The sequence below is a fragment of the Sinocyclocheilus grahami genome, unplaced genomic scaffold, assembly GCF_001515645.1.
Source record: "Sinocyclocheilus grahami isolate Dianchi unplaced genomic scaffold, SAMN03320097.WGS_v1.1 scaffold8.1, whole genome shotgun sequence".
Lineage (NCBI taxonomy): Eukaryota > Metazoa > Chordata > Actinopteri > Cypriniformes > Cyprinidae > Sinocyclocheilus > Sinocyclocheilus grahami.
In genome coordinates, this window is record NW_015505187.1 from 2,009,771 (window position 1) to 2,031,432 (window position 21,662).

The following is a 21,662-nucleotide window of genomic DNA, read 5'->3' on the forward strand; positions in this document are numbered from 1 at the left end:
TTCAACCTCATCGAATCCACCAGAATCAGCTCAAGCTCTTCCACTAATACTCTGGAAACAAAAGTCAGGTACTACTTACCCTTTGTGACCAGCTGGGATGCAGCCTGTAAAGAACGAATGGCATCTTAAATGCAAAATCAAAAGGTTCTGGGCATAAAATAGTCCCTTCTGCCCTTTTCTGGCAGAAATTAGTCATTAGATTTGTACTTTTTCAGCAACAAAACAATCGGTCTTTAATGATGTCTCTATTTTATAGTTATGAACTTCTATAATTGCCCAGATTGTATTTGTCTTTTAAACAGTTGGAACATTTTTAATTTTCCACAGCAGTTGCCAGGGCAGAGGGAGAGATGCAAAAACATGCCGTGCCTCAGTACAAGGCCTCATACTCACACCATATTGTGTCTAAGCAACAGCTAAAGAAATCTGACAAGAGACTGTCAATTGGTGCATTTAAAAATTTAATTAAAATTAATTTATGTAACTACTGTGTTAAGCCAGCATTCACAATTGCAGTGTGTTTCAAAGACCACTGCTTTAACTTTTGCATTTGGTCCACCTCAATATGGAATATCTGGCTACAAAAAGAACATTTCCTTCACAGAAATATTAAGATGCTACTTTTGACTCTGAAGATTGATGATTAATACTATACACTACTAATTTATGTCAGAGCACTTCTGTGACACTTAATGAGCCAAAATTGGATCCTCAAGATGATTGCCGCAGTCTTGCGCTGGATACATTCTGAATGAATTCAAACATTCTCACACTGTTTGCATTAATATGCAAACAGGCATCTTATCACGCAGAGCGTTGTATAAATCCAACTCTCTGTTGACTACTGCTGAGTGCATACATGGGAAATGCAAAATCTAATCTGAGATTAAACTCGTTGCTTTCCATTTCCCGTCTCCAGTTAAAAATATTCACATGATTCCAGGTCAGTGAACCAGACTTATGTAAAAAGAAGCAGCAATAAAATATTGGTTTCTAAAGCAGCCTTACGTTCATACAAGGATGATATAAAGCTGCATTAGTAATCCATGCATCCGGTGATCATTTATGAGAAAACATCTGTGTGTGAGGAAATGTGCTGTCATATTTCTTTGGTGTTAAATCAAATGGGCCTTGCAGGCTGGGCTTTTCATTATTCTGCACATAAACAGTGAATTGTTTGGGTGAGAAAAGTCTTGAACAGACAATAAAGCGCAGCTATACAATCTGCCCATTATGCTTTAATAAGTCCCAATATGACAGAATTTTCAGAACATCCCACACCAGTTTATACCCTGCTGTCCCAATTAAAATGGCAACAAATTCTGATGCCAATTATTTCTGTTTGATATGAGTGACACAGATGGAAACACTTCATGTTTTACATTTACTCCTGAAATCACCCCAAGTATTTTCAAAATACACATTCATGCTCTTGTTGTGAGTCATTCATCTGTGCATAATCCAGTGACTTCATGAGCTAACAACTTTTTAATTGTTTAGGGTTAAATGTTAAACCATAAATATACTAACGTTTATTGTTTATTCATGTTCATTCATAACGTTAATTTAAAATGTATATTCAAATTATATATACATTATGTATTGTAAAATTAACTAATTGAATATTTACTGTTAATCCAAATATAATATAAAATATTTCTCTTCATGAACTTTCATCAAAATGTAAACTGGAAACTACTTTTTTTTCTTCATTAACTTTGGGACATGATAAATAACTAATATATTGTTGGGAATAAGTATTTAAATTATACTTTAAGACTTCTACTATATACACATATTTGCGTTAAAAACATCTCAACATTTCTCATGTGGAAGCTTTGTGTTGTGACATTTTTTGTTTTCCTCATAAAATAAAGAACTAAAGTTAAAAGAAAAAAAATTTAAATTGTGCCTCTGTGAATAAAGTCGCTCAGCTCATGGTCTGTGTGGTCAATGTGTTCAGTGACTACAAACAGAATACAGAAACTCAGAAAGAAAACAACTCTGCATCCATGGACAGAAAAACATATGGAAAGAAAACTTCTTTATACAGAAAGACTAAGTCTGTTTGTGTGAGAATGTCACAAACTATCTCACCTTCTTGCCAATGAGCTTCTTTCTCAAGAATTCCCGTGCCTCAAACATGTAAGGAATGTCATAGAGTGGACGGAAACGCTTGTCTTTGTCCTTGTTCTTCTCCTATAGAGTCAGACAGAATAGGGGAAAAGAGAAAGACAGAGAGAAAAGTCAATATCACAAATGAAAAATAGCCTTCTGTCCCAAACAGGCACAACATTTAATCACTTCCTCAGAGTCTCATATGACTTCCTTCCAAAATGAGGTTTGAAGCTTCCTGTCTTCCACCCCCTCACCTCTCTTTCCAATTTTACCATTCTCTTAAAACCTAATATCCTTCCTTTTCCCACACAGCCATGCTAATGTGTCAGGATTGGGAGATGACACGTCTCATTGTTTCGATCTCTTGGTGTTCCAGGCATGTGACTACACATACAAAATGCGCTCACTGCCACATGTTGATATACTAGAAATAGAACATAATTTACATTTTTCATAAGCAAGGGAAAAGGGTTGTTATTTTCCCCAGAGAAATGCCAAAAAAAACACTCAGTATGCTCAATATTCCAGGCTCCTATTTCGCAGCTGAGGCCACAACAGTATGAATTTACACACAATGCCACATTCAGAAAAACTCAACCTAAATTAGAAAATAAAAGTCGATTTTGTGTTGCGGGGAGGAACGCTGAACAAATCACTCCATCTTTTCAATGAATCAGTAGATTAAATTACCAAACCCAGTCTGATTCGCTCATGATTCAGACTGATTTAGTTCAGAGCCACTCTACTTAAAATGGAAAATAAATGTCTTTTGTGCGTGTGTGTTTTGGGAAGGAACACTAAAACCACTTCATCTTTTCAATTAATAAGTAGATCCAGTTAACAAACCCATTCTTATTAGCTCATGATTTGGACTGATTCAGTTCTTAAGAGTCAATGATCAAGTCTCGGCAGTTAACAGCCTGGACAAGAGAAAAATCCCATTAAGAATTAGGTGCCGATATTGCTCTACAGCTACTGACTTTTTTAGATTTGGCTCAATCCAAGCTACAATGCTTTGACACTTGAGGGAAAACCATAAGCAAGAGCAGAAATAAACTAGAGATAGACAACTAACAACACAGCCAGGATGAGGCATAGCTCGTGGGAGAGTTGGGAGAGATCGGACTGTTAACCCTAAGGACCAAATCTTACAGCGAATAAAAGCATATTGACTTAAAAAGCTTAAATCTCAACCATTTTTAAATCCTCACGTCTGATTCCAGCAAACGTTTATCTGCGCAGCAAATAACTCATCATCTGCGCCCACGTGGTCTGATATTCGATATGAAATAAAACCGTATCGACCACCCACTTTTGAGAGTGAGACGTTGCATTTAATGCACCGAGACATCTCTTCTGATGGAGGAGCTTTCAGGACGGCTAAAGAACTGTGCCGATGGAATATAATACAGACAGAAACCCCTGACGGTGAAAGAGAGGACAACCCATTTTCAGTTTGCCTATAAATATCCACAGTAATTCCTTTCCCCCGAGCAAGAAAAGCAGAGGGAGGCCATGCAGTCTTGCGTTAAGAGTGTTTTTTTTGTGTGTAAGTGTAGGTAAGAGTGCAAGCATTCTGGATTTGCTAGTCGATCATGAATGTCAGCAAGCGTGTTACACACAAATACAGTAATCTGTGCTTTTGTTTCGAATACGAGCATGCTAAAATCCATATGATATTTAACCCATGTGATAGGGTTAAGGTACTAATTGAAGCTGTAGCATGAAAGCTCCATATGTCAATGATAAAACACTCAGAATCAAGGAAGGAATTCATCTCATTATGTCCACTAGACAGCTGTAATGCTGCTGAATAGCAAAATCACAACACGACAAAAAGCTCTATGTCGATTGTCAAGATAAAAAGTCTCGGTCATTGTATTGGGCAAATCAAGTGTGTTCTGCAAAGACACGGCAGGCTGGTTACTGAACCATGTGAGGAGAAATGAGGATTTCTGCGCCTGGCTGACATGCCAATGTTTGCCTGTTACTGGCTCTTAAAAAATTACGGTTTGGCTGCATGCAATGAATGCAAGAATGGTTTCATTCTGCCAGGGCTAACAAGACAGAACAAGACCAAGTCAGGTATTATAAACAAAATAATCATGTTTTGATACACTAAACTAGTATTACACTTAATTTAAATTCTGTCATTGTTCTAAACCTTATGATTGTCTTTCAGAGGGTCTGTTTTCAAAATGGGGACTGAGGCTGTTGATCTCCAAAAATGCACCATAAAATAGTTCTAAGTCTGTATCTAAGAGTCAAATAATCTGCTCCTCCACCATAGTTTTCAAATAGCATTCACTTCAAACCCAAAAAGTTACGTTAACACTTAGTATTGGGACGAATTCTCACTATTAACTAGTTGCTTATTAGCAATCATATTATTAACATATTGGCTGTTTATTAGTACTTATTAGACACATGCTGCATGGCCATATTCTACATCCCCAGTCCTACTCAATACCTAAACTTAACTACCTTACTAGCTATTAATAAGCAGCAAATTATGAGTTTACCGAGGCAAAATTCGTAGTTAATGTTTAGTTAATGGCAAGAATTGGACCTTAAAATAGTGACCAAAGTTACTATTTATGAATGAATATTTCATTGATATTCATTTTATGACACAAAAAACACCATCTTGAGAAATATTTCAAACATTTTAAAAAATAGTGCAAAAATAATGTAACGCAAGAAATTTTGTTCAAAACATTATAAAAGTTTTTCAGAACTTAAGGAAATATTTTTCCTTTTCAATATCTTCCCCAATTTATTGACCGTAGCATGGCTTCAAAAGACATATGAAATACATGACATTTTTATGGTGCTTTTTGGAACTGGATAATTCCAGTCCCTATTTAAAAAATATATATATATTTCCGCAACATTTCCTCTTTTGTGTCCCACTGAAGAAAGTCATAAACGTTTGAAACAGAATGAGGGCGAGTAATGACAATTAAATTGTTTGAAAGAGCATGCGTGCATGATGTATTATTTAAAAGTGGCTTGTCGTTCAACACACCTCAGCTCCTGAACTTTAATCTTACACACACACCTTTCTCACATACATAGATTTCTTTGTCTCGTACCTATACGCACCACTCGCATTTTCATTCCTGCTTCTCTCTCTCTCTTTTTCTCATTAGTCAATCTCATTATCTTCAGGTGACAAATGGCCCATGGACTGAAGCAGAGAGAGAGTGAAGAGCTCTCGCCACCGTCAGGCCTAAGGGTCCTGAGACCTCATAGGAGCTCCTAAATCAGAGAGCAACCAATCACACCCTCAGCAAAGACTGCTTAACAGGAAGCCAGCCACTGCTTGGCACAGATGTCCAAAATGAACCAGTTAAAGGGATTTCAACTAAAAAAAATTTTTTTTCAATTTACTCATGTCTTTCAAACCTGTATGACTTTCAGAAGACAAAACATATTATGAAGAACATTTCAACTGTTTGTTGATATAACAAAAGTCCTTTGTATAAAAAAAAAATGGAATAAAGACATTCTCAGGACATTGATGTTCTACAGGAAACTGAGGAAGAGTACATTTTCATTTTTTTTTTAGAATTAGCCCTTCAACCAAACAAGAGCCTCACTAATTCATTTGTTAATGTTTTGAGAAAAGTTAATAACGTGGGGGAAAAAATAACCAGAAAAAAAGTAGAGTTAAAACTCAATTTTCTACTCTGTTTATCTTTTATATTTGCACATCAAATTGTTAATTAAGTGTACCCTTTTAGATTTCCATTTGATTGCCATTAATGGCAGATAATACTCAGAGAATGTCACTTAAGTAAAAGATTTGTTTTTGCACTTTAAGCAGTTGAAGGATTAAGCAGTGACACCTTATTAAAGAAGAACAGTAGAGCTGCATATTGAATGCCATCTTCTAGATTTAAATCTACGTAAAATCAACTTAAACTGATTTTATGCCCTAATCTTGTTTATCACAATGCATTCATCAAATATTGCATTTGTCCTTTCATCTTGTGCAAACCAGCTGATGTTTTTCAGTGGTAATTAACAGCATGTTATAGATGCTTAATTTGTATTTAACTCATATGCATTCCTGTAACCAACCTTCCCAAACCTTAAGTAAAACCTTAGAAAAGATGGAGCTGTTCTATTCAGCTATAGTAGATCTGATCAATGCAGGAAAAGCAGAAGTCTAAATTTAAACATGATTCAAACCTTTCTTAATCCTCAAGTATTATGGACCTTGAATGACGCAAAAAAAAAACGTAGCAATTTGTAAGCAACGATTAATGACTGGTTCACGTCAAGAGCATAACTGAGGTGAAAACCTTTCAGCCTCTCGCGTAAGATCACATAAGTCTCGCAAGACAGCCGGGAATAGAGTATTATGACCCTCAGCATCAGTCATGAGAGTTGCAACGAGCAATTTACACTCATACAGCTGCATCACAGATGCCTTAGAAAAATAATCAGCATTTAAGACTGAAATTACAATGCCCTCTTAAAATAAATCAGCAGTGACGAACAACAGTGACGCATGGAGAAACAAAATGATAAAACAAGAAATGGAGGACACCGGGAGAGGGAAAGAGACACAAAGAAGGGGACGAAGGAACAAACAATTGGTATGATCTTTAGAAGCAGAGGCATCAAAATAAATATGGTTGAAGGTATGTCTACATACACATATATGCAAACATATATGAATGTACTACAGATATGAATTATACATTCCTCTGGCCACCATTCAAAAGTTTGGGACTGGTAATATTGTTTACTGCTGTATTTAATGGATCAAAAATTCAGTAAAACAGTAATATTGTGAATTAATATTATAAATTAGAATTGACAGTTAAAATCTTTAATAGATGACTTAATATTTCAATACTATTTTAACATTTTATACTATATTTTTATATGATACTGCACACGTTTTATACTATTTTAACAGTTAATATTTTGAAATAACATTACAATTTAGAGATGACAGTTAAAAGTTTTAATAGATGACTATTTTAATATTTCAATATAGACTATTTTAACTAGTGCTGTCAAATGATTAATCGCATCCAAAATAAAGTTTTTGTTTACATAATATATGTGTGTATACTTTGTATATTTATTATGTATATATAAATACACACACACACACACATGCATGTATATATTTAAGAAAAATATGTTACATTTATATATTAAATATATTTATATATGAAAACTAATGAATATAAATATATACATGTAAATTCATGAAAATATTTTAAATATACATGCTGTACGTGTGTATTTATATATACACACAATAAATATACACAATACACACATATTATGTAAACAATTTTTATTTTGGATGCGATTAATCGCGATTAATCGTTTGACAGCACTAATTTATACCTGTGATGGCAAAGCTAAATTTTTTTGCAGTCATAAGGCCAGTTTTTAGAGCCACATGATGCTTCAGAAATCATTCTAATATGTTGATTTAATGACTGGTAGTATTTTTTTTATATATATAAAAATAATTTGTAACCTCATAAAATGTCTTTACGGTCACTTTTGTAGGTGTTTTGATTATACAGTATTTTGTTAAAAAAAAAAATCTTTTTTTTTAACATGTTTTGAGGTGTGTAGCATGTCTGACCTTGCCTAGGGCACCCATGTGAGTCACGCTTAACCTCTATTGAACACAGAACATTCAATTAAAAGGAATAAAATTCCGGTTTACAACATCCATGGGTCATTACTCTCAAATGATTGGAAGGAAGTTCGCTAGAATTCCAAGAGTCAAGCCATCCTGAGGCAAAGCAGAGTCGTCTGCAAGAAAAAGCCTGACCAACCAAGTGTGAGATGAGCCATGGAACCATACAGTGACCCCAGACAGAGGTCACAGGACACACACACACACACACAAACACATGCCTTCAGCAAACCGGCACAGCAGATACACAAACTATGAAAAGACACAATGTGGCATCAGACGAATTACATGCTGAACACACACACAGAGCACAAACACACTGAGCAAGGTGACAGCAAATGACACGGAAGAGTCATTCAATGACCGATACATTATATATCATTTCTGCAGAGAAGATGGGGGGCGTATTCGGCTTTAAACCCAGATGTCAACATTTCCCCTGCAGTCCCCTCACACACACATACAGTGGGAGTGAGGATGACTCATTGAGCTGCTGACATAACTCCTCCCCCTCCATATCCTTGTGAGTGCTCCTAAAACGGCTGATACCACCACGCAGCTGGAAATAGCTCGCCATGGTGCAAAAATAAGCCTCCATCTGGCCAAGGGAGTGAGAGGGGGGAAATGAATGAGGAAAAGAAATTAGGCATGGCACATGAAGTCACGTTTCTCTCAAAGGGATAGCTCACCCAGTCAAAAAGGTGTGATAACGTCGAAACACCACTGGTTCAATATAGTAAACAAATGCCATATTTTTAAAATCTGAATGCAAACAAATTACATAAATTGTGTCTGTACATTCTACAGCTCTATAGTATAACTTCAAATTACATGGAAAATAGCACATGGAATATGTTAAGAACAAAACCGGTGAGTGCCATCCCTCCTTTCAATGCTTGCATTTTTCGAGATTGACTGATTTCGAAAACTCAACTGTCTAACCATTCTGGATACCTAGTATCAGTGCAAATCAGTCATAAGTTCAAATCTAGATCAACCAATCAGAGATGTTGCGGAATCTCAATTGACTGTTTTGATTGGTTAATATCTTGTATCGTGCTCTGCCACCCACGGTAATTATCCCATTTTATTTCGCAAAAAAAGGTCTCTTAAGCCAAGAATATACGACCCTGCCATGCCGTCAATAATAATAAAGCAATTAAGTAGCCACAGGAAAGAAAAAACAGGGGTCCCCAGCATTAAGCGACAAGAGCGAGAGAGAGAAACACTGCGCAGCAGCTGTCAGAGTTCATCTTCGTGTTGGTCAACACATCTGGCCCTAAATTCCCCCAAAGTCCTCACAGCAAGAGAGAGAGAGCGAAAGAGAGAAAACAGTACAGACAAACACACACACACACACACACATCCTCCAGCTGGCCTGAGGTCAGGTTTGTCTCTTTGAGTTGAAGTGTTTGTACGGCGTGGCGCGGGGACAACAGTTTCACGCCCTGCTATGAACTGAAGAGAGAGTGTTTAAAAATCAGGACGAGAACGAGCGTGAGAAACAGATGGCTGGAAAGAAGGTAGAACTGTCACACCGTGACACCAGACATGATGTGATAAAGCAACAAGCAATAGAAGCTCTTTCATGTTAATGCGAGTTTTTGTCCTAAACAAGCGGCAAGCAACAGGACATTTTGTCAGTCGTTTAGTTTCTATTTACGTCGCATTGGCTGGGTGGCCTCGTGTATACTGTATATTACACATCAAATATATTCTGATTGACCATTAGGTGCCTGCACACTAGAGGCCGCATTGATGGAGCATTTGATGGATGAGAATGTGTAAGAGCCGGGGCAACTTTGAAACCAAACAGCAATACTGCAAACTAAAATGTTAAACACGAATGGACCTGGGTTTTTGTTTATAGTTCACAGAGTGCCAGCATTTCGTCTTATTATTAAAAAAAAATAAAATCAATGGATTCACATTTTTCTGCTTCATAACATTTGGTTAGGACATGACGTAGAGACAAAAAGGTACACAGAAAATTAGCATAAAAGTGGGTAACATTATGATGGAAAAATCTACAACACTGAGTATGAACTACAGGTGTGGTCACATTTATTGCCTATGCAATTTCGCTAATGTGACCTCAAGGGTGCATTTAATGTTACATCACCACTTAACTACATACTGTCATATTGTGAACCTTTAAACTCTTCATTTTGTCTCTGTATGTGTGCGTGAATCAGACAGAGTACTCACAATGTGCATGTGCACAAACAGAAAGCCATTACAGAGAACCATTTTGATAAAACGCAATCAAAAGAGTGACTGAAAAAAATGTTTGCAGCTGTTCCGAAACCATTGTACAGCTGTTGTTGAATATATGCAGTTTAAATTAATTGCGATACTAATTTAAAAGTTGCTGTGTGCTGAACTACTGCAGACATGCTAGCCAGAATTGATTAGCTTGATGAAAAGATTAACAGATCGTGTTAGTTATCTAACATCGTGTCAAGGTTAATGTAGCATTAGATTAAGGAGAAAAATATAGGTAGCCTCCCCTTTTCGATTGCGAAGGAACAGCTCTTGAATGACTATCGACACATTTGCAAAGGGTCATTGCGTTTAATGGAGTGAATAAAACACAACATGAGCATTACAGACTTCAACTTTTCTTCATTTCAACTCTTAGGATTCCTCAAACTACCTTCACTGTTTTCTAGAATTTAAAAAGAATCATAACCTTATCTCCATCAGGTCCCTTAGAACCAAGGAGATGGAACAGACACTATTAATAATGTTTAATTGTTTGATACTCAGCTGACTTTTATCCAGACCATAGAAGCACAGAGTCAGAGGTCAGATTTGCCATGACAGCATCATTATTGATGAAACCTCACATTAAAGGGCAGACTGACCTCAATGGCTGTAATACATTAATATAGGCACAACTTTGCACACTCCTCTCTCTCTTTCATCCTCGTCAAAGAGCGCAGCCGAGCAGGGGAAACATACTGCAAGAACATCTGGTGCAGAGATGCACTACAGAAGATACAGTCAGTAAACTGAACAGGAGTGCAGGTTTCAAAAGAGGAAGTACCTCCAGCACATCAATACCATATAAAAGGCAGAAGGCAACATTCGAATCCTTTCTACTAAGATGCCTTTATCTGGTTGGTTTTTAAAGGCAGCATAAATGTATCCTCGGCAGCCTATAGTAAAACAGCATCTGAGGCAGCACTTTTTAAAAAATTGAATTTATGCCCATTAAAAAAGGAAAAAATATATATTTAATTTATACAGAGAAAAATAACATTATATTCACCATGTACTTAAATATCTCTAAAGCTCACATTAATTAGTTTTAGATCTTTAGATATGATGTTATTGCATTGTGAAAGCTGGTCTGAAACTAGTTTTATTAAGAATCTGTAGTTAAGTCACCGATTGACTGTGGAGCGAGGCAGCTGCCATAGGTGTTAGACACATACATGCACACAACCAAACACTGCCGGATGGTCACCATGGTATTATGATAATTACATCACACTGCTTGATACACAAGCTCCCCGCCATCTGATCTACCTTCTGCAGCACGAAAAGACTAATAAAATGGGATTTACAGGTTTCTGAAAATAATATAAGAGGTGCTTTGCCTATGCCGAACTCACCACAATGCAAGAGTGTTGTGGGTGGTTGCCAAGTCATTATGAAGTTGTTGGTTAGAGGTAGCCTTAATGAGATTCATCCATAAATGAAAATGCTGTCAATTTACTCACCCTCATGTCATTACAAACCCGAAAAATGAATTATATAATTAAAAGGATTATATTTTGAAGAATGTTGGAAACTGAACAGTTTTTGGCTGTATTGGCAAAACAGACATTCTCAGAATATCTTTTACAAGTCATAAAGGTTTGTAACAACAGGAAGGTGAGTAAGTGGCAATTTTTCATTTATGGGTGAACTATACCTTTAAGTAAAACAGTAATAGTAATAAAACTTGCCTGGAATGCTGAAAATTGAACAAAGAAACAGTCTGAAATGGCACTAACATCATCTCATTAAAATGCTTGCCAAAAAAAGATTCTAAGAACACAAAAGATCAGTTTCCTGTCTCTTTGTCAAAATCCAGCTTTCGGGTTTATCTTTCAAGAAAAATCAAACTAGTCAAAATACTAAAAAAACAAAACAAAAAGAAACCCATTTTTTAAAAGCTCTTCGGTTCGTCTCATGCCTCCGAAGCACGTCTGAGATCTAAATACATCCGTAATCTTTTTTGTTTTGTAATCATCTCTGATCTGATTAAAGCCATCTTTAAGCTGCCAGGATACAAACATGCTGTGAACCGAATGCTCGCCGCAGCCCGGTATCCATAGATACAGACCCACAGCTCCTCATTCTAGCTCTGTTTACATGTGCATGACAAATTGCGACTCTCTGAAAAGCCTCCTTTAAAAATAATCACAAACTTCATTAAAGATTTGGAACATATTGCTGTATCTATCAAAAGTACAAGAACACAAAACTATTTTTCAGCAAAAATGTGCATGCAACTGCAGTGTTCTGTTATTTAAAGCCCTTCTTAATAAACTACATGTCTAATTTGCTAAATCAACACTGAAGCTAATTTTTTCCCAACATGCTGAATCATCGTGTCTTATTACAGGAGGTCAGGGGTCAGGAAGAGGGTGGCTAATTGCAGTGAGATATTCACACTCCAATTTTAACTGCTTTTAGTTTAACATACAGCTTTCAGATACACACACACTTAGCTAGACAAAGTACCCATTAAACATCATCTCTCATTAACAGCCTTAATGGGCGTGAATAAGAACGGACAAGCACATTTGTGAGTGTTTGAAAACTGCAAAAACGTGTGTGTGCATACGCAGCCCAGCAAAATGATGCTTCCATATTAATTTGTTAACATCTAGCAAATCAAAAGTGAGCATTTGAGAATTGCATTGGAATGAGTGGACGCGTATGACATTAATAGATGAGGATGAGAGATTCGGCGAGAGCATGTGCTCATTATGGGAGTAGATCTATAGGGCTTTTGGCTGCAGTGCAGCACTGGTGTGACAGAGCGAGTGGAGGGGAGGGGGGCCAGTGGGCTTCTGTCTCTAGCGCCCCCTGGTGTCCACTGAACACACCGCTCTGAGATCAGAGCGTGAAAGATGCATGAAGGCAGGAGATCGGCGCTTTTAAGAGATGGAGGGGAGAGAAAACCTTCACATCAGCACTTTGCAAACAGTGTAACAGACAGCCGGCACCCTGTGGATTCAGTAATGGCCTTAGTGACAGGGATATCCAAGGACAGACATGCATTAACTCGTACCTCGCCTTCAAGTCTCGGGGGCCTGATGCTGGACAGGTGGATGGTCTTATACTCCCCAGAGTTCAGCTTCACCACGATGGCATCTGCATTCACGACTTGCATCACCTGTACAGAAAATTCAGTAATGCAGAAAAAGACAGAAAGGTCAACTAGTTAGCAATGAATTCTGGAATAACATACTTGCAGCAGGTTTGACATTAGTGGTCGACCGATATATCGGCAAGGCCGATATATTTGGCATTTTTCAAATATCGGCATCAGCTGATAAGTTTTTCTGTTCAGCCGATGCGTTCGAGGCGGGACTTTTATTTTGACGGCGCTGAGAACGGCAGCACCTGTGCACACAGTGTTCACATTCTCCTTGTTCGCTGTTGTCGTTAACAGTTCTGTCTAATACGGACAGAAATCTGTCTAATAATCAGATAGAACTGTTAAACAAAGGAATTAAAATGTATACAAAAAGTATTATAGTGATTGCTTTTATATTATTAGTAACAGAAAGGCAAATATTATAATACTTTCTCGTTTGGCGTCAGCATTCAGAAAATACGCATTTATATCATTTAAACAAATCTTTGAATGACTACTGAACATCTCATTTCAAAAACTCTGCCAACTTAGTCGGTTCCAGCTGTGAGATCTTGTGAAGTGTGCATGTGAACTGCATGATGCTGTTCTCTGCGACGGTCGGTCCGTGCGAACTGAATACGGACAGGAGGAGAATTTAGCTTCGCTGGAGACACGCTATCAACAAACTTTAAACTCGTGATTTAAAATTATGCTGTGCTTCATGCTTTTGCCCACTGTCATATTCATGTAATTTCCACTGTGTGCAGTATGTAAAATAAGTGTTACCTTGGCTTTATTTGAAAAAAAATATGATTCCCAATGCACACAAACTTCCCAGATTACTGGTTACAGTGTTTACTTCCTTTTTAATTATATTTTTTATTAAATATTTATTTGTGAAAAATACTTTGTCATTTAAAGTATAAGTATGTTTATTTTACACATTTATTTTTTAATCCATTTTCAAATGATTTCAAATGTATTAAATATGAATTAAAACAAAATAAAATTATATCGGCTTTATATCGGCCACCCTGCTTTCCAAAATATCGGCATCGGCTGTCAAAAAAACAATATCGGTCGACCACTATTTGACATTATGATATTTGGTCATTAGACAATCAAGAACCAATGGCATTTGATACGATTGAAGTGTATGCTTTTAGCATAATGCTTTTAGTCCAAACATGACAGACATGGTGAACTGTTGTTTTAAAAGAGACCTATTATGCCCCTTTTTACAATATGTAATATAAGCCTCAGGTGTCCCAAGAATGTGTCTGAGAAGTTTCAGCTCAAAATACTACACAGATAATTTATTACTATTTTGAAAATGCCTATTTTGAGTGGAAGCAGAAACACGCTGTATTCATGCATGTCTCTTTAAATGCAAATGAGCTGCTGCTGCTCCCCACCGCCTTTTCCAGAATAGGGCTGTGCCTTTACAGATTTTACCTCAGATACTCGGCTTAAAAACATCTGTTTGGTTTTGATCATCATGTCTATCATGCATTTTAAACCATATTAGTTTAAACTTCTTATATAGTTTTCTGAGCGCACACATTTGAAGCACGCACACAGAGAGTGGATGTCACACAGCATGTGAGAACTAAACTAAGTTCTCTTTCATATCTTATTGCACTTAAACTGTCAAATACACAAGTTTGTTAAAAACAAACACGAGTTACAAAAAAAAAAAAAAAAAAAAGAGTTGTTTACGTCTGTGAAGGTAAACAGCTGGGAAAGAAATCACATGTTTATATTAGATCTGTGAGGGAACAGCGTAATATACAGTAAATAAATCAATAAATCCACTGCTCTCTTGTCTCCTCTGAGGCTGGGACTCTAAATAGTGTTTTGTGCTCGTCAGTGCAGCCAAATAAAGAACAGTTAGCATGCTTTGCTCGAACTTTCACCATGGCGTTAAAACTGGTAATGTTGTCGCTTGCAAAAACACAATGGTAACACCATGGGTGGGATCTTGCAGATTAAGGGGCGATAACATTATAATACGTTCCCCTTTCTATGTCATGTGGGGAGCGATATCTGAGCGGCTAATTTTTTCACAAGCTTGCAGAGAAAGGCTTACCAAAAAAAAGTCTACTGGGTTGTTCTTTTTCATGTTTTCTGGGTTGGTAGATGCACCGGGGGCCCGATTATAGCACTTAAACATGGAAAAAGTCAGATTTTCATGGTATGTCACCTTTAAGGACAAAAAAGAAGATTGTTCCACAAGAAAATAACGCCATGCACGTTTGGAACCACAAGAGGTTATCAATTAGACGATTTTCATTTTTTTGTCATTTGGTATCACCTCACATCATCTGTGTCCTGGCCAAAACACTGCATTTGAACAGACTGCAAAGTTTACAGCCAGTGGACAACACAACATACATTCTGAACCTGCATGAGAGGAAATAACTCTTCATGCCAGCAGGTGGCAGTAGTCAATATTCTAATTAAAATCAACGGTACAAAACACCGCAAAAACTGGGTTGACAGTAGGGATGGGCAATTTCTTATCGTTTGCGATATACCAGTAAAAATTCTCCACACGATAATAATTCGTCTTCCCGCGATAATAACGATAAAGTTTAGTTGTTAACATATTTCTGTGTGCGACGGTGTGGAGTGACGTAAAGGAAGGCGGACGTGTCCTTCTACAATCTGGAACAAGTTTGGATAGTGCTGTACAGTGCGACAAAAATCAGTCTGAGCCTTGAGTAAATGTACTACAGTAGCATGTGTGCGACACAGTTTTACATGTGTATGAGTCGTTTACAAACCTGTTGTCCGACAAAGATATTTTAATTTATTGACATGCTCTCCATATTAACTTCATAGCATAGTTGAGTGTTTAAAATAACTTATTTTTGCGATCAGATGTGGTTTCATATCACAGAATAAGGCAGAAATCATACTATTTTATAGCATTATATACAGTGATAAAGGCTATGTCGATTAGCATTACATTATAAATATACTTTATCCTTATAAAAAATACCCAAGATTGCTTGAAGAACACAGATACCATATATTTTGTGCAATCGCATGTTTATTGTCTTCAGGTTTCCCCAGTTAAAATTTCTCTATCTGCGTTTTATTCAGCTACACTGGATATCACTGGATACTTTTTACTGGAGCATTACTTCTACTATGCATATGTGGAGTTTCTGCGAAAGGACACCCTCCGGCTTCCAGTATGAATTAAACAGTCATTACATTACGTGTGTACTCCGTAATGCTCACAACACCCTATTTTGGGTAAAAATAGGAAAGATAATACTTTTCTCTAAAGAAACAGGATTCCCTAAATTACCGTCATTGATATCGTTATCGCAATAAATATCAGAAATTGTGATATATTTTTAAGCCCATATCGCTCATCCCTAGTTGCCAGACACTTAACGATGGCCCGACAATTAGCTTGTTGTGTCAGCCTTAACAGTAACCGTTTGAAAGTCAATACTGTTGCATTTTAAATTCAGCCCACATCTATAGGAATCAAAGCACTGTGTTTGTAACACTTACCAAATTGTAAGAATTCTTCACTCTCAAACTGCCTGCAGTGATCAATGTTCCCATTTTAACTCATTTTTATAAAGACTATGACGATTTCAGCCTGTTTTTTCATTGAATATTTGTCAGTCACCCCAATATTCATGAGTGATGTCGAGAGAGTGCACGAGTAGGTGTTAGAAAGAGAACGAGAGGTGGCGACCAAGTCACCGCTCTACCAGGAGGACGAGAGAGACTCAACTTGTTGCCAGAGAAACGTTACTGTACCCTGCCACGAGCCTTCTGCGGTACAAAAGCAAACAGCTGCAAACAAAACACTTCTCCCACACTCTGTTCTCAAAAGAACAACCCTCCACTCTCTGATTCTCTCATCCTACCACCATTACCTCACCATTTCACTCATATAAGACAATGAAAGCGAGCCGACGGGGAACACACAGGAACTGAGAGAAAGAGAGGGTGGGAACAGTCCATAATTTTGTTTAGACAAAAAGGAACAGGAAGAGGATTAAATTGAGCACTTAGAAGTGTGCCAAAGCATGTGTTTAGAAACAGATCTACTAAAAATAGACATTAAATAAATAGCCTCCATGATTTTGGGGTGTTGTGAGTGGTTGCAAAGGCTTTGCAATTCAGCCTTGAGCATCTCTATGTAGTTACTAGTTACAAGCCATACTGATAAAATCACCCAAATGCACAACTAACTAGCTAACTAACTAAATAAAGAAATGTTTTCAGGATTATAGAATCATAATATATATTTATTCTTGATGATAGCTTGCGTCTATGGGATCTATCTATGGTATTTTTCATTGTCTGATCACTTAGAAAAGTACAGAAAGAAAAGACAAGCAATGTGAAGAGACTCCTGAGGTTAGGACTCCTGGCATGTGCCACCTCTGACATGCAGGTTTTGTGACAGAAACATGTTACATTAGATCTGAGAGGACTCGCCAGACCATGCGTTACATGTGCGGGCCGCATCCGTTGCATACAGGGACCATCCGCACAAGACGACAAATGTCACAAAAGCTCTGACGTTTAGAACCATGTCTGAGTATATCATATCCATGTCATCTTATATGATCATCAACTCCAAGTTATTTAATAGAGGAGCCAGTGATGTGGAAGATGACTGGCTTTTGTGCGGGTCTGGGTAATGGATCTGATATAATCAGACCTGAACAGGCAGAGGAAAGCCTCAAAAATACATGCATTATCAGATCTGAGCAAATGAAGACAAAATTACAGTCTTCAGAGGGACATGAGCAGGAAAGAAGGATGATATGAGCAGAATTACATCATAGACTGACAAATCATCTGGCTTTGAACTAAATCTTCAGAGTGGAAATTAAACAGATCACTTGCAAAAACATTCGGCTGATTGCTCGGCAGTGATACAGCAGAGAACGTCATGGTTTATGTAGGTGTGGGTGCTTGTGCTCCTAAATGCACTCAGTCCCAAATCAACATGGTCACCTGAGCAAATCAGTGGTTTTATTTTTCTGTGTGGTAGTAGCTGAGCAGAACTGGGACCAGTAAGGAGAACATTTTGCTGTTTCATTAGCAGTCACACATGCAAGGCACTTCACCGCAAGCTGCCAACAGGGATCTACAGCCCAGATCCATGACTCACTCTCATACTGCAGCCCATTGAACATGACAGGGAGCCACTGCCACCTACAGACCTTGACTAGAACTACATCAAAAGGACACTAAGAAATCAGAAAACATTCAAATATTTGGTACCATCTTTTTAAATGCACATCTTGATATCTTCAGTGCCTTTCTGTTCTGTGGCTTCTCCTAAAACATTAAAAAATTGGTACTACCATGGAAATAAGTAGAATGAAACTTCTGATACATAGTACCGAATAATTTTCATATTTACACTACGATTCAAACATTTGGGGCCAGTAAGATTTTATGTCTTTGAAAGAAATGTCTCATGCTCATCAAGCCAGAAAGAAAAAAGTAATATTGTGAAATGTTACTACATTTAAAACGACAGTTTTCTTTAAAATATTTTAAATGCAATTGTTTTCCTTTGATAGCAAAGCTGAATTTTCAGCAGCCATTTCTTCACATGATTTTGTGTCATATGATTCTTCAGAAATCATTCTAATATTCTAAACAGTTATGCTGCTCAGTATAATTCTTGGAAGCAGTGATACATTCTTATCATGATTCTTTGATATATAGAAAGTTCAAAAGAACAGAATTTCTTCTGCAACATTATACATGTCTTTTCTCATACTTTTGATCAATTTATTGCATCCTTGCTAAATAAAAGTATTACTTAAAAAAAAAAAAAAAAAAAAAAATCCTGGGGAAAAAAAAAGTAACACATAGACCAAGACAAACTGAACAAACTAGAGCTTAAGTAGACTGACCAATGAGGGACGAATGAGTAAATTAACTAGACATAGGTGAACCGAATAACATAATCAAGGGGAGACAGAAACTAGGTCAAGGAACATGAGGAGAGTTAACACAACAAAGTCCATAAATGTGACAGTGGTATTTTTCAGAATTAAGTTTGAAGAACAGCATTTATTCAAAATAGAAATCATTTGTAACATTAAATGTCTTTACTGAGATTTTTGATAAATGTAATGCCTCCTTTTCATCCTGAGGAAAAAAAAACTTTTGAATGGTAGTTTATATACCATGCTATGTACATTGGAACTCTAAATCTTCATGTAAAATTTTAATTTTTGTAAATAGATCTACTTACAGATCAAGTTTATAGTTTCCAAATCATCTTTAAATTAAATACTTGAATAATCTTTAAATTAAATTAAATTGATTCACTTTGCACACACAAAGCAGCCAGTTGAAATGTAACAATAAGAAAATTAAATTTAAAATGTTATTATTATTATTACTACCATTATTATTATTAATGGCAAACTCTCTGTATACATTTGAATGACAGGAAATGCAAACCAATTAAAACAGCTAGATGTGTCCTGTATGCCAGGACACAGAAACAGCTTACAAACACTTGCCATTATGCCTTTGTCAGTAGCTTTTTCTGTTGAGTCTCTCACACACACACTCACTTAAACACACACACGCGCACAATGTCAAAGTATATCTTCTTTCTCTCCCGGCTCAGAGAGATCTGAGGCAAGCTAAAGCTCATATAAATGTTTTATTCTTCACTTCTGGTATTTTCTGACTCAGGCAAAAACACACTTTTGTGTCTGCGGATTTTGAAACTAATTCTGTAAGCAGATTGCAGTGCAACACCTTTACATAACCAAAGGCCAAGCATGAATATTTTAAAGGTCTTGAAGTTCAGTGAAACAACCTCACTTTAAGGAGAATGAAGAAACTTTCTGCAAAAGCACAGTTGCTGACTTAGGAGAGAGCACACACAGTGTCAACATATCAATTAAGACCAGGTGGCAGCAGTTTAAACTAAGTTAACAAACCTGACTGACGTGGTAATATCAGCACAGTCACTGCAAGAAGTAACCCAACATCATCTTAAATCTTAAAGTCAACGTGAAATAGCATTCATAGACCATAATGTAATGCATTTCTAACTGAAACGCATAAAAAAATTTATCCATGGTTAGCAATATTTTAGAAAAGATTTTTCTGTTATCTAAAATAATGCTTGCATAGCATACCATTATTTGTTGCCACCTGCATGAAATAGTTCATTTCTGAAATAAGTCATTTCAGAAGCAGAGTAAATTGTTCAATTTTGCAGATTAAAAGTTGTTGTTTTTTCTATTACATAACATGTAAATATTTGTGTGCACATTAATCAGAAACACTACCATTCAAATGCTTGGTATCAGCAATAATTTAAGTCTTTTTAAATTAACACTTTTATTCAGCTAGGATGCATTCAATCAATCAAAAAGCAACAGTAAAGGTATTCATTTTTTTAAAATCTGAAAATTAAAATAAATGCTGTTCTTTTGACATTTCTATTCATCAAAGAATCATGAAATAGTCAGTTTCCACAAATATTAAGCAGCATAACTATTCTCAATACTGATAAATGTAACAAATGTTTACTGACCTCTAAATCAGTACATTAGAATGATTTCTAAAGGACTAGAGTAATAGCTGATAAAAATTCATCTTTGTCGTCATGTTTATTTTATTGTATTAGATATAAAGTACCTTTTTCAAATTTTATAATATTATGCAATAGGGATGTGCAATATATTGAAATTACCGAAATATTGCAAATGTACATATCGCACATATCGCAATATGCACATCGCTACAGCTTGCAATATTTGGGGCCATGAACAAAAGACAGAAAATCACTCACTGCTCTTACCTGAATAACTTTTGTAGCTTAAATAAGAATCAGTGCATATTGAATTCAAAGAGTAAATACTAAGCAGTGTTTTATTTTTCCTTTTTATTATTCAGTTCCTAAACTCATGTTAAAATAAAATTTTTATGTAATGCTTGAGTAAAACACATACCGTTCACTTTCAGAAGTTGTTGTAGGGGTGCTTTCTTATTAGAATCAGAATGGGCTGTATTCACCACTTAAGTGTGCGCAAACACAAGGAATTTGTTGTGGTTTTACAGGAAAGCTTGGTACATACATACAAATAACCATATATATACAGGTGCATCTCAATAAATTAGAATGTCGTGGAAAAGTTCATTTATTTCAGTAATTCAACTCAAATTGTGAAACTCGTGTATTAAATAAATTCAATGCACACAGACTGAAGTAGTTTAAGTCTTTGGTTCTTTTAATTTTTATGATTTTGGCTCACATTTAACAAAAACCCACCAATTCACTATCTCAATAAATTAGAATATGGTGACATGCCAATCGGCTTCACAACTCAAAACACCCGCAAAGGTTTCCCGAGCCTTCGAAATGGTCTCTCAGTTTGGTTCACTAGGCTACACAATCATGGGGAAGACTGCTGATCTGACAGTTGTCCAGAAGACAATCATTGACACCCTTCACAAGGAGAGTAAGCCACAAACATT

The 21,662-nt window shown here is 36.5% G+C and overlaps 1 protein-coding gene across 1 annotated transcript in view; it reads right to left on the reverse strand.

Annotated features, from left to right (window-relative positions):
• LOC107591044 (staphylococcal nuclease domain-containing protein 1-like) overlaps positions 1–21,662 on the reverse strand; it is a 202,198-nt gene that overhangs the window by 166,152 nt on the left and 14,384 nt on the right. Inside the window, exons 8-9 of the mRNA XM_016280051.1 lie at positions 13,089–13,193; positions 2,098–2,199 (exon numbers count right to left, since the gene is read on the reverse strand). Coding sequence (XP_016135537.1) covers positions 2,098–2,199; positions 13,089–13,193 — 207 coding nt within the window. The remainder of the gene's footprint in view (positions 1–2,097; positions 2,200–13,088; positions 13,194–21,662) is intronic.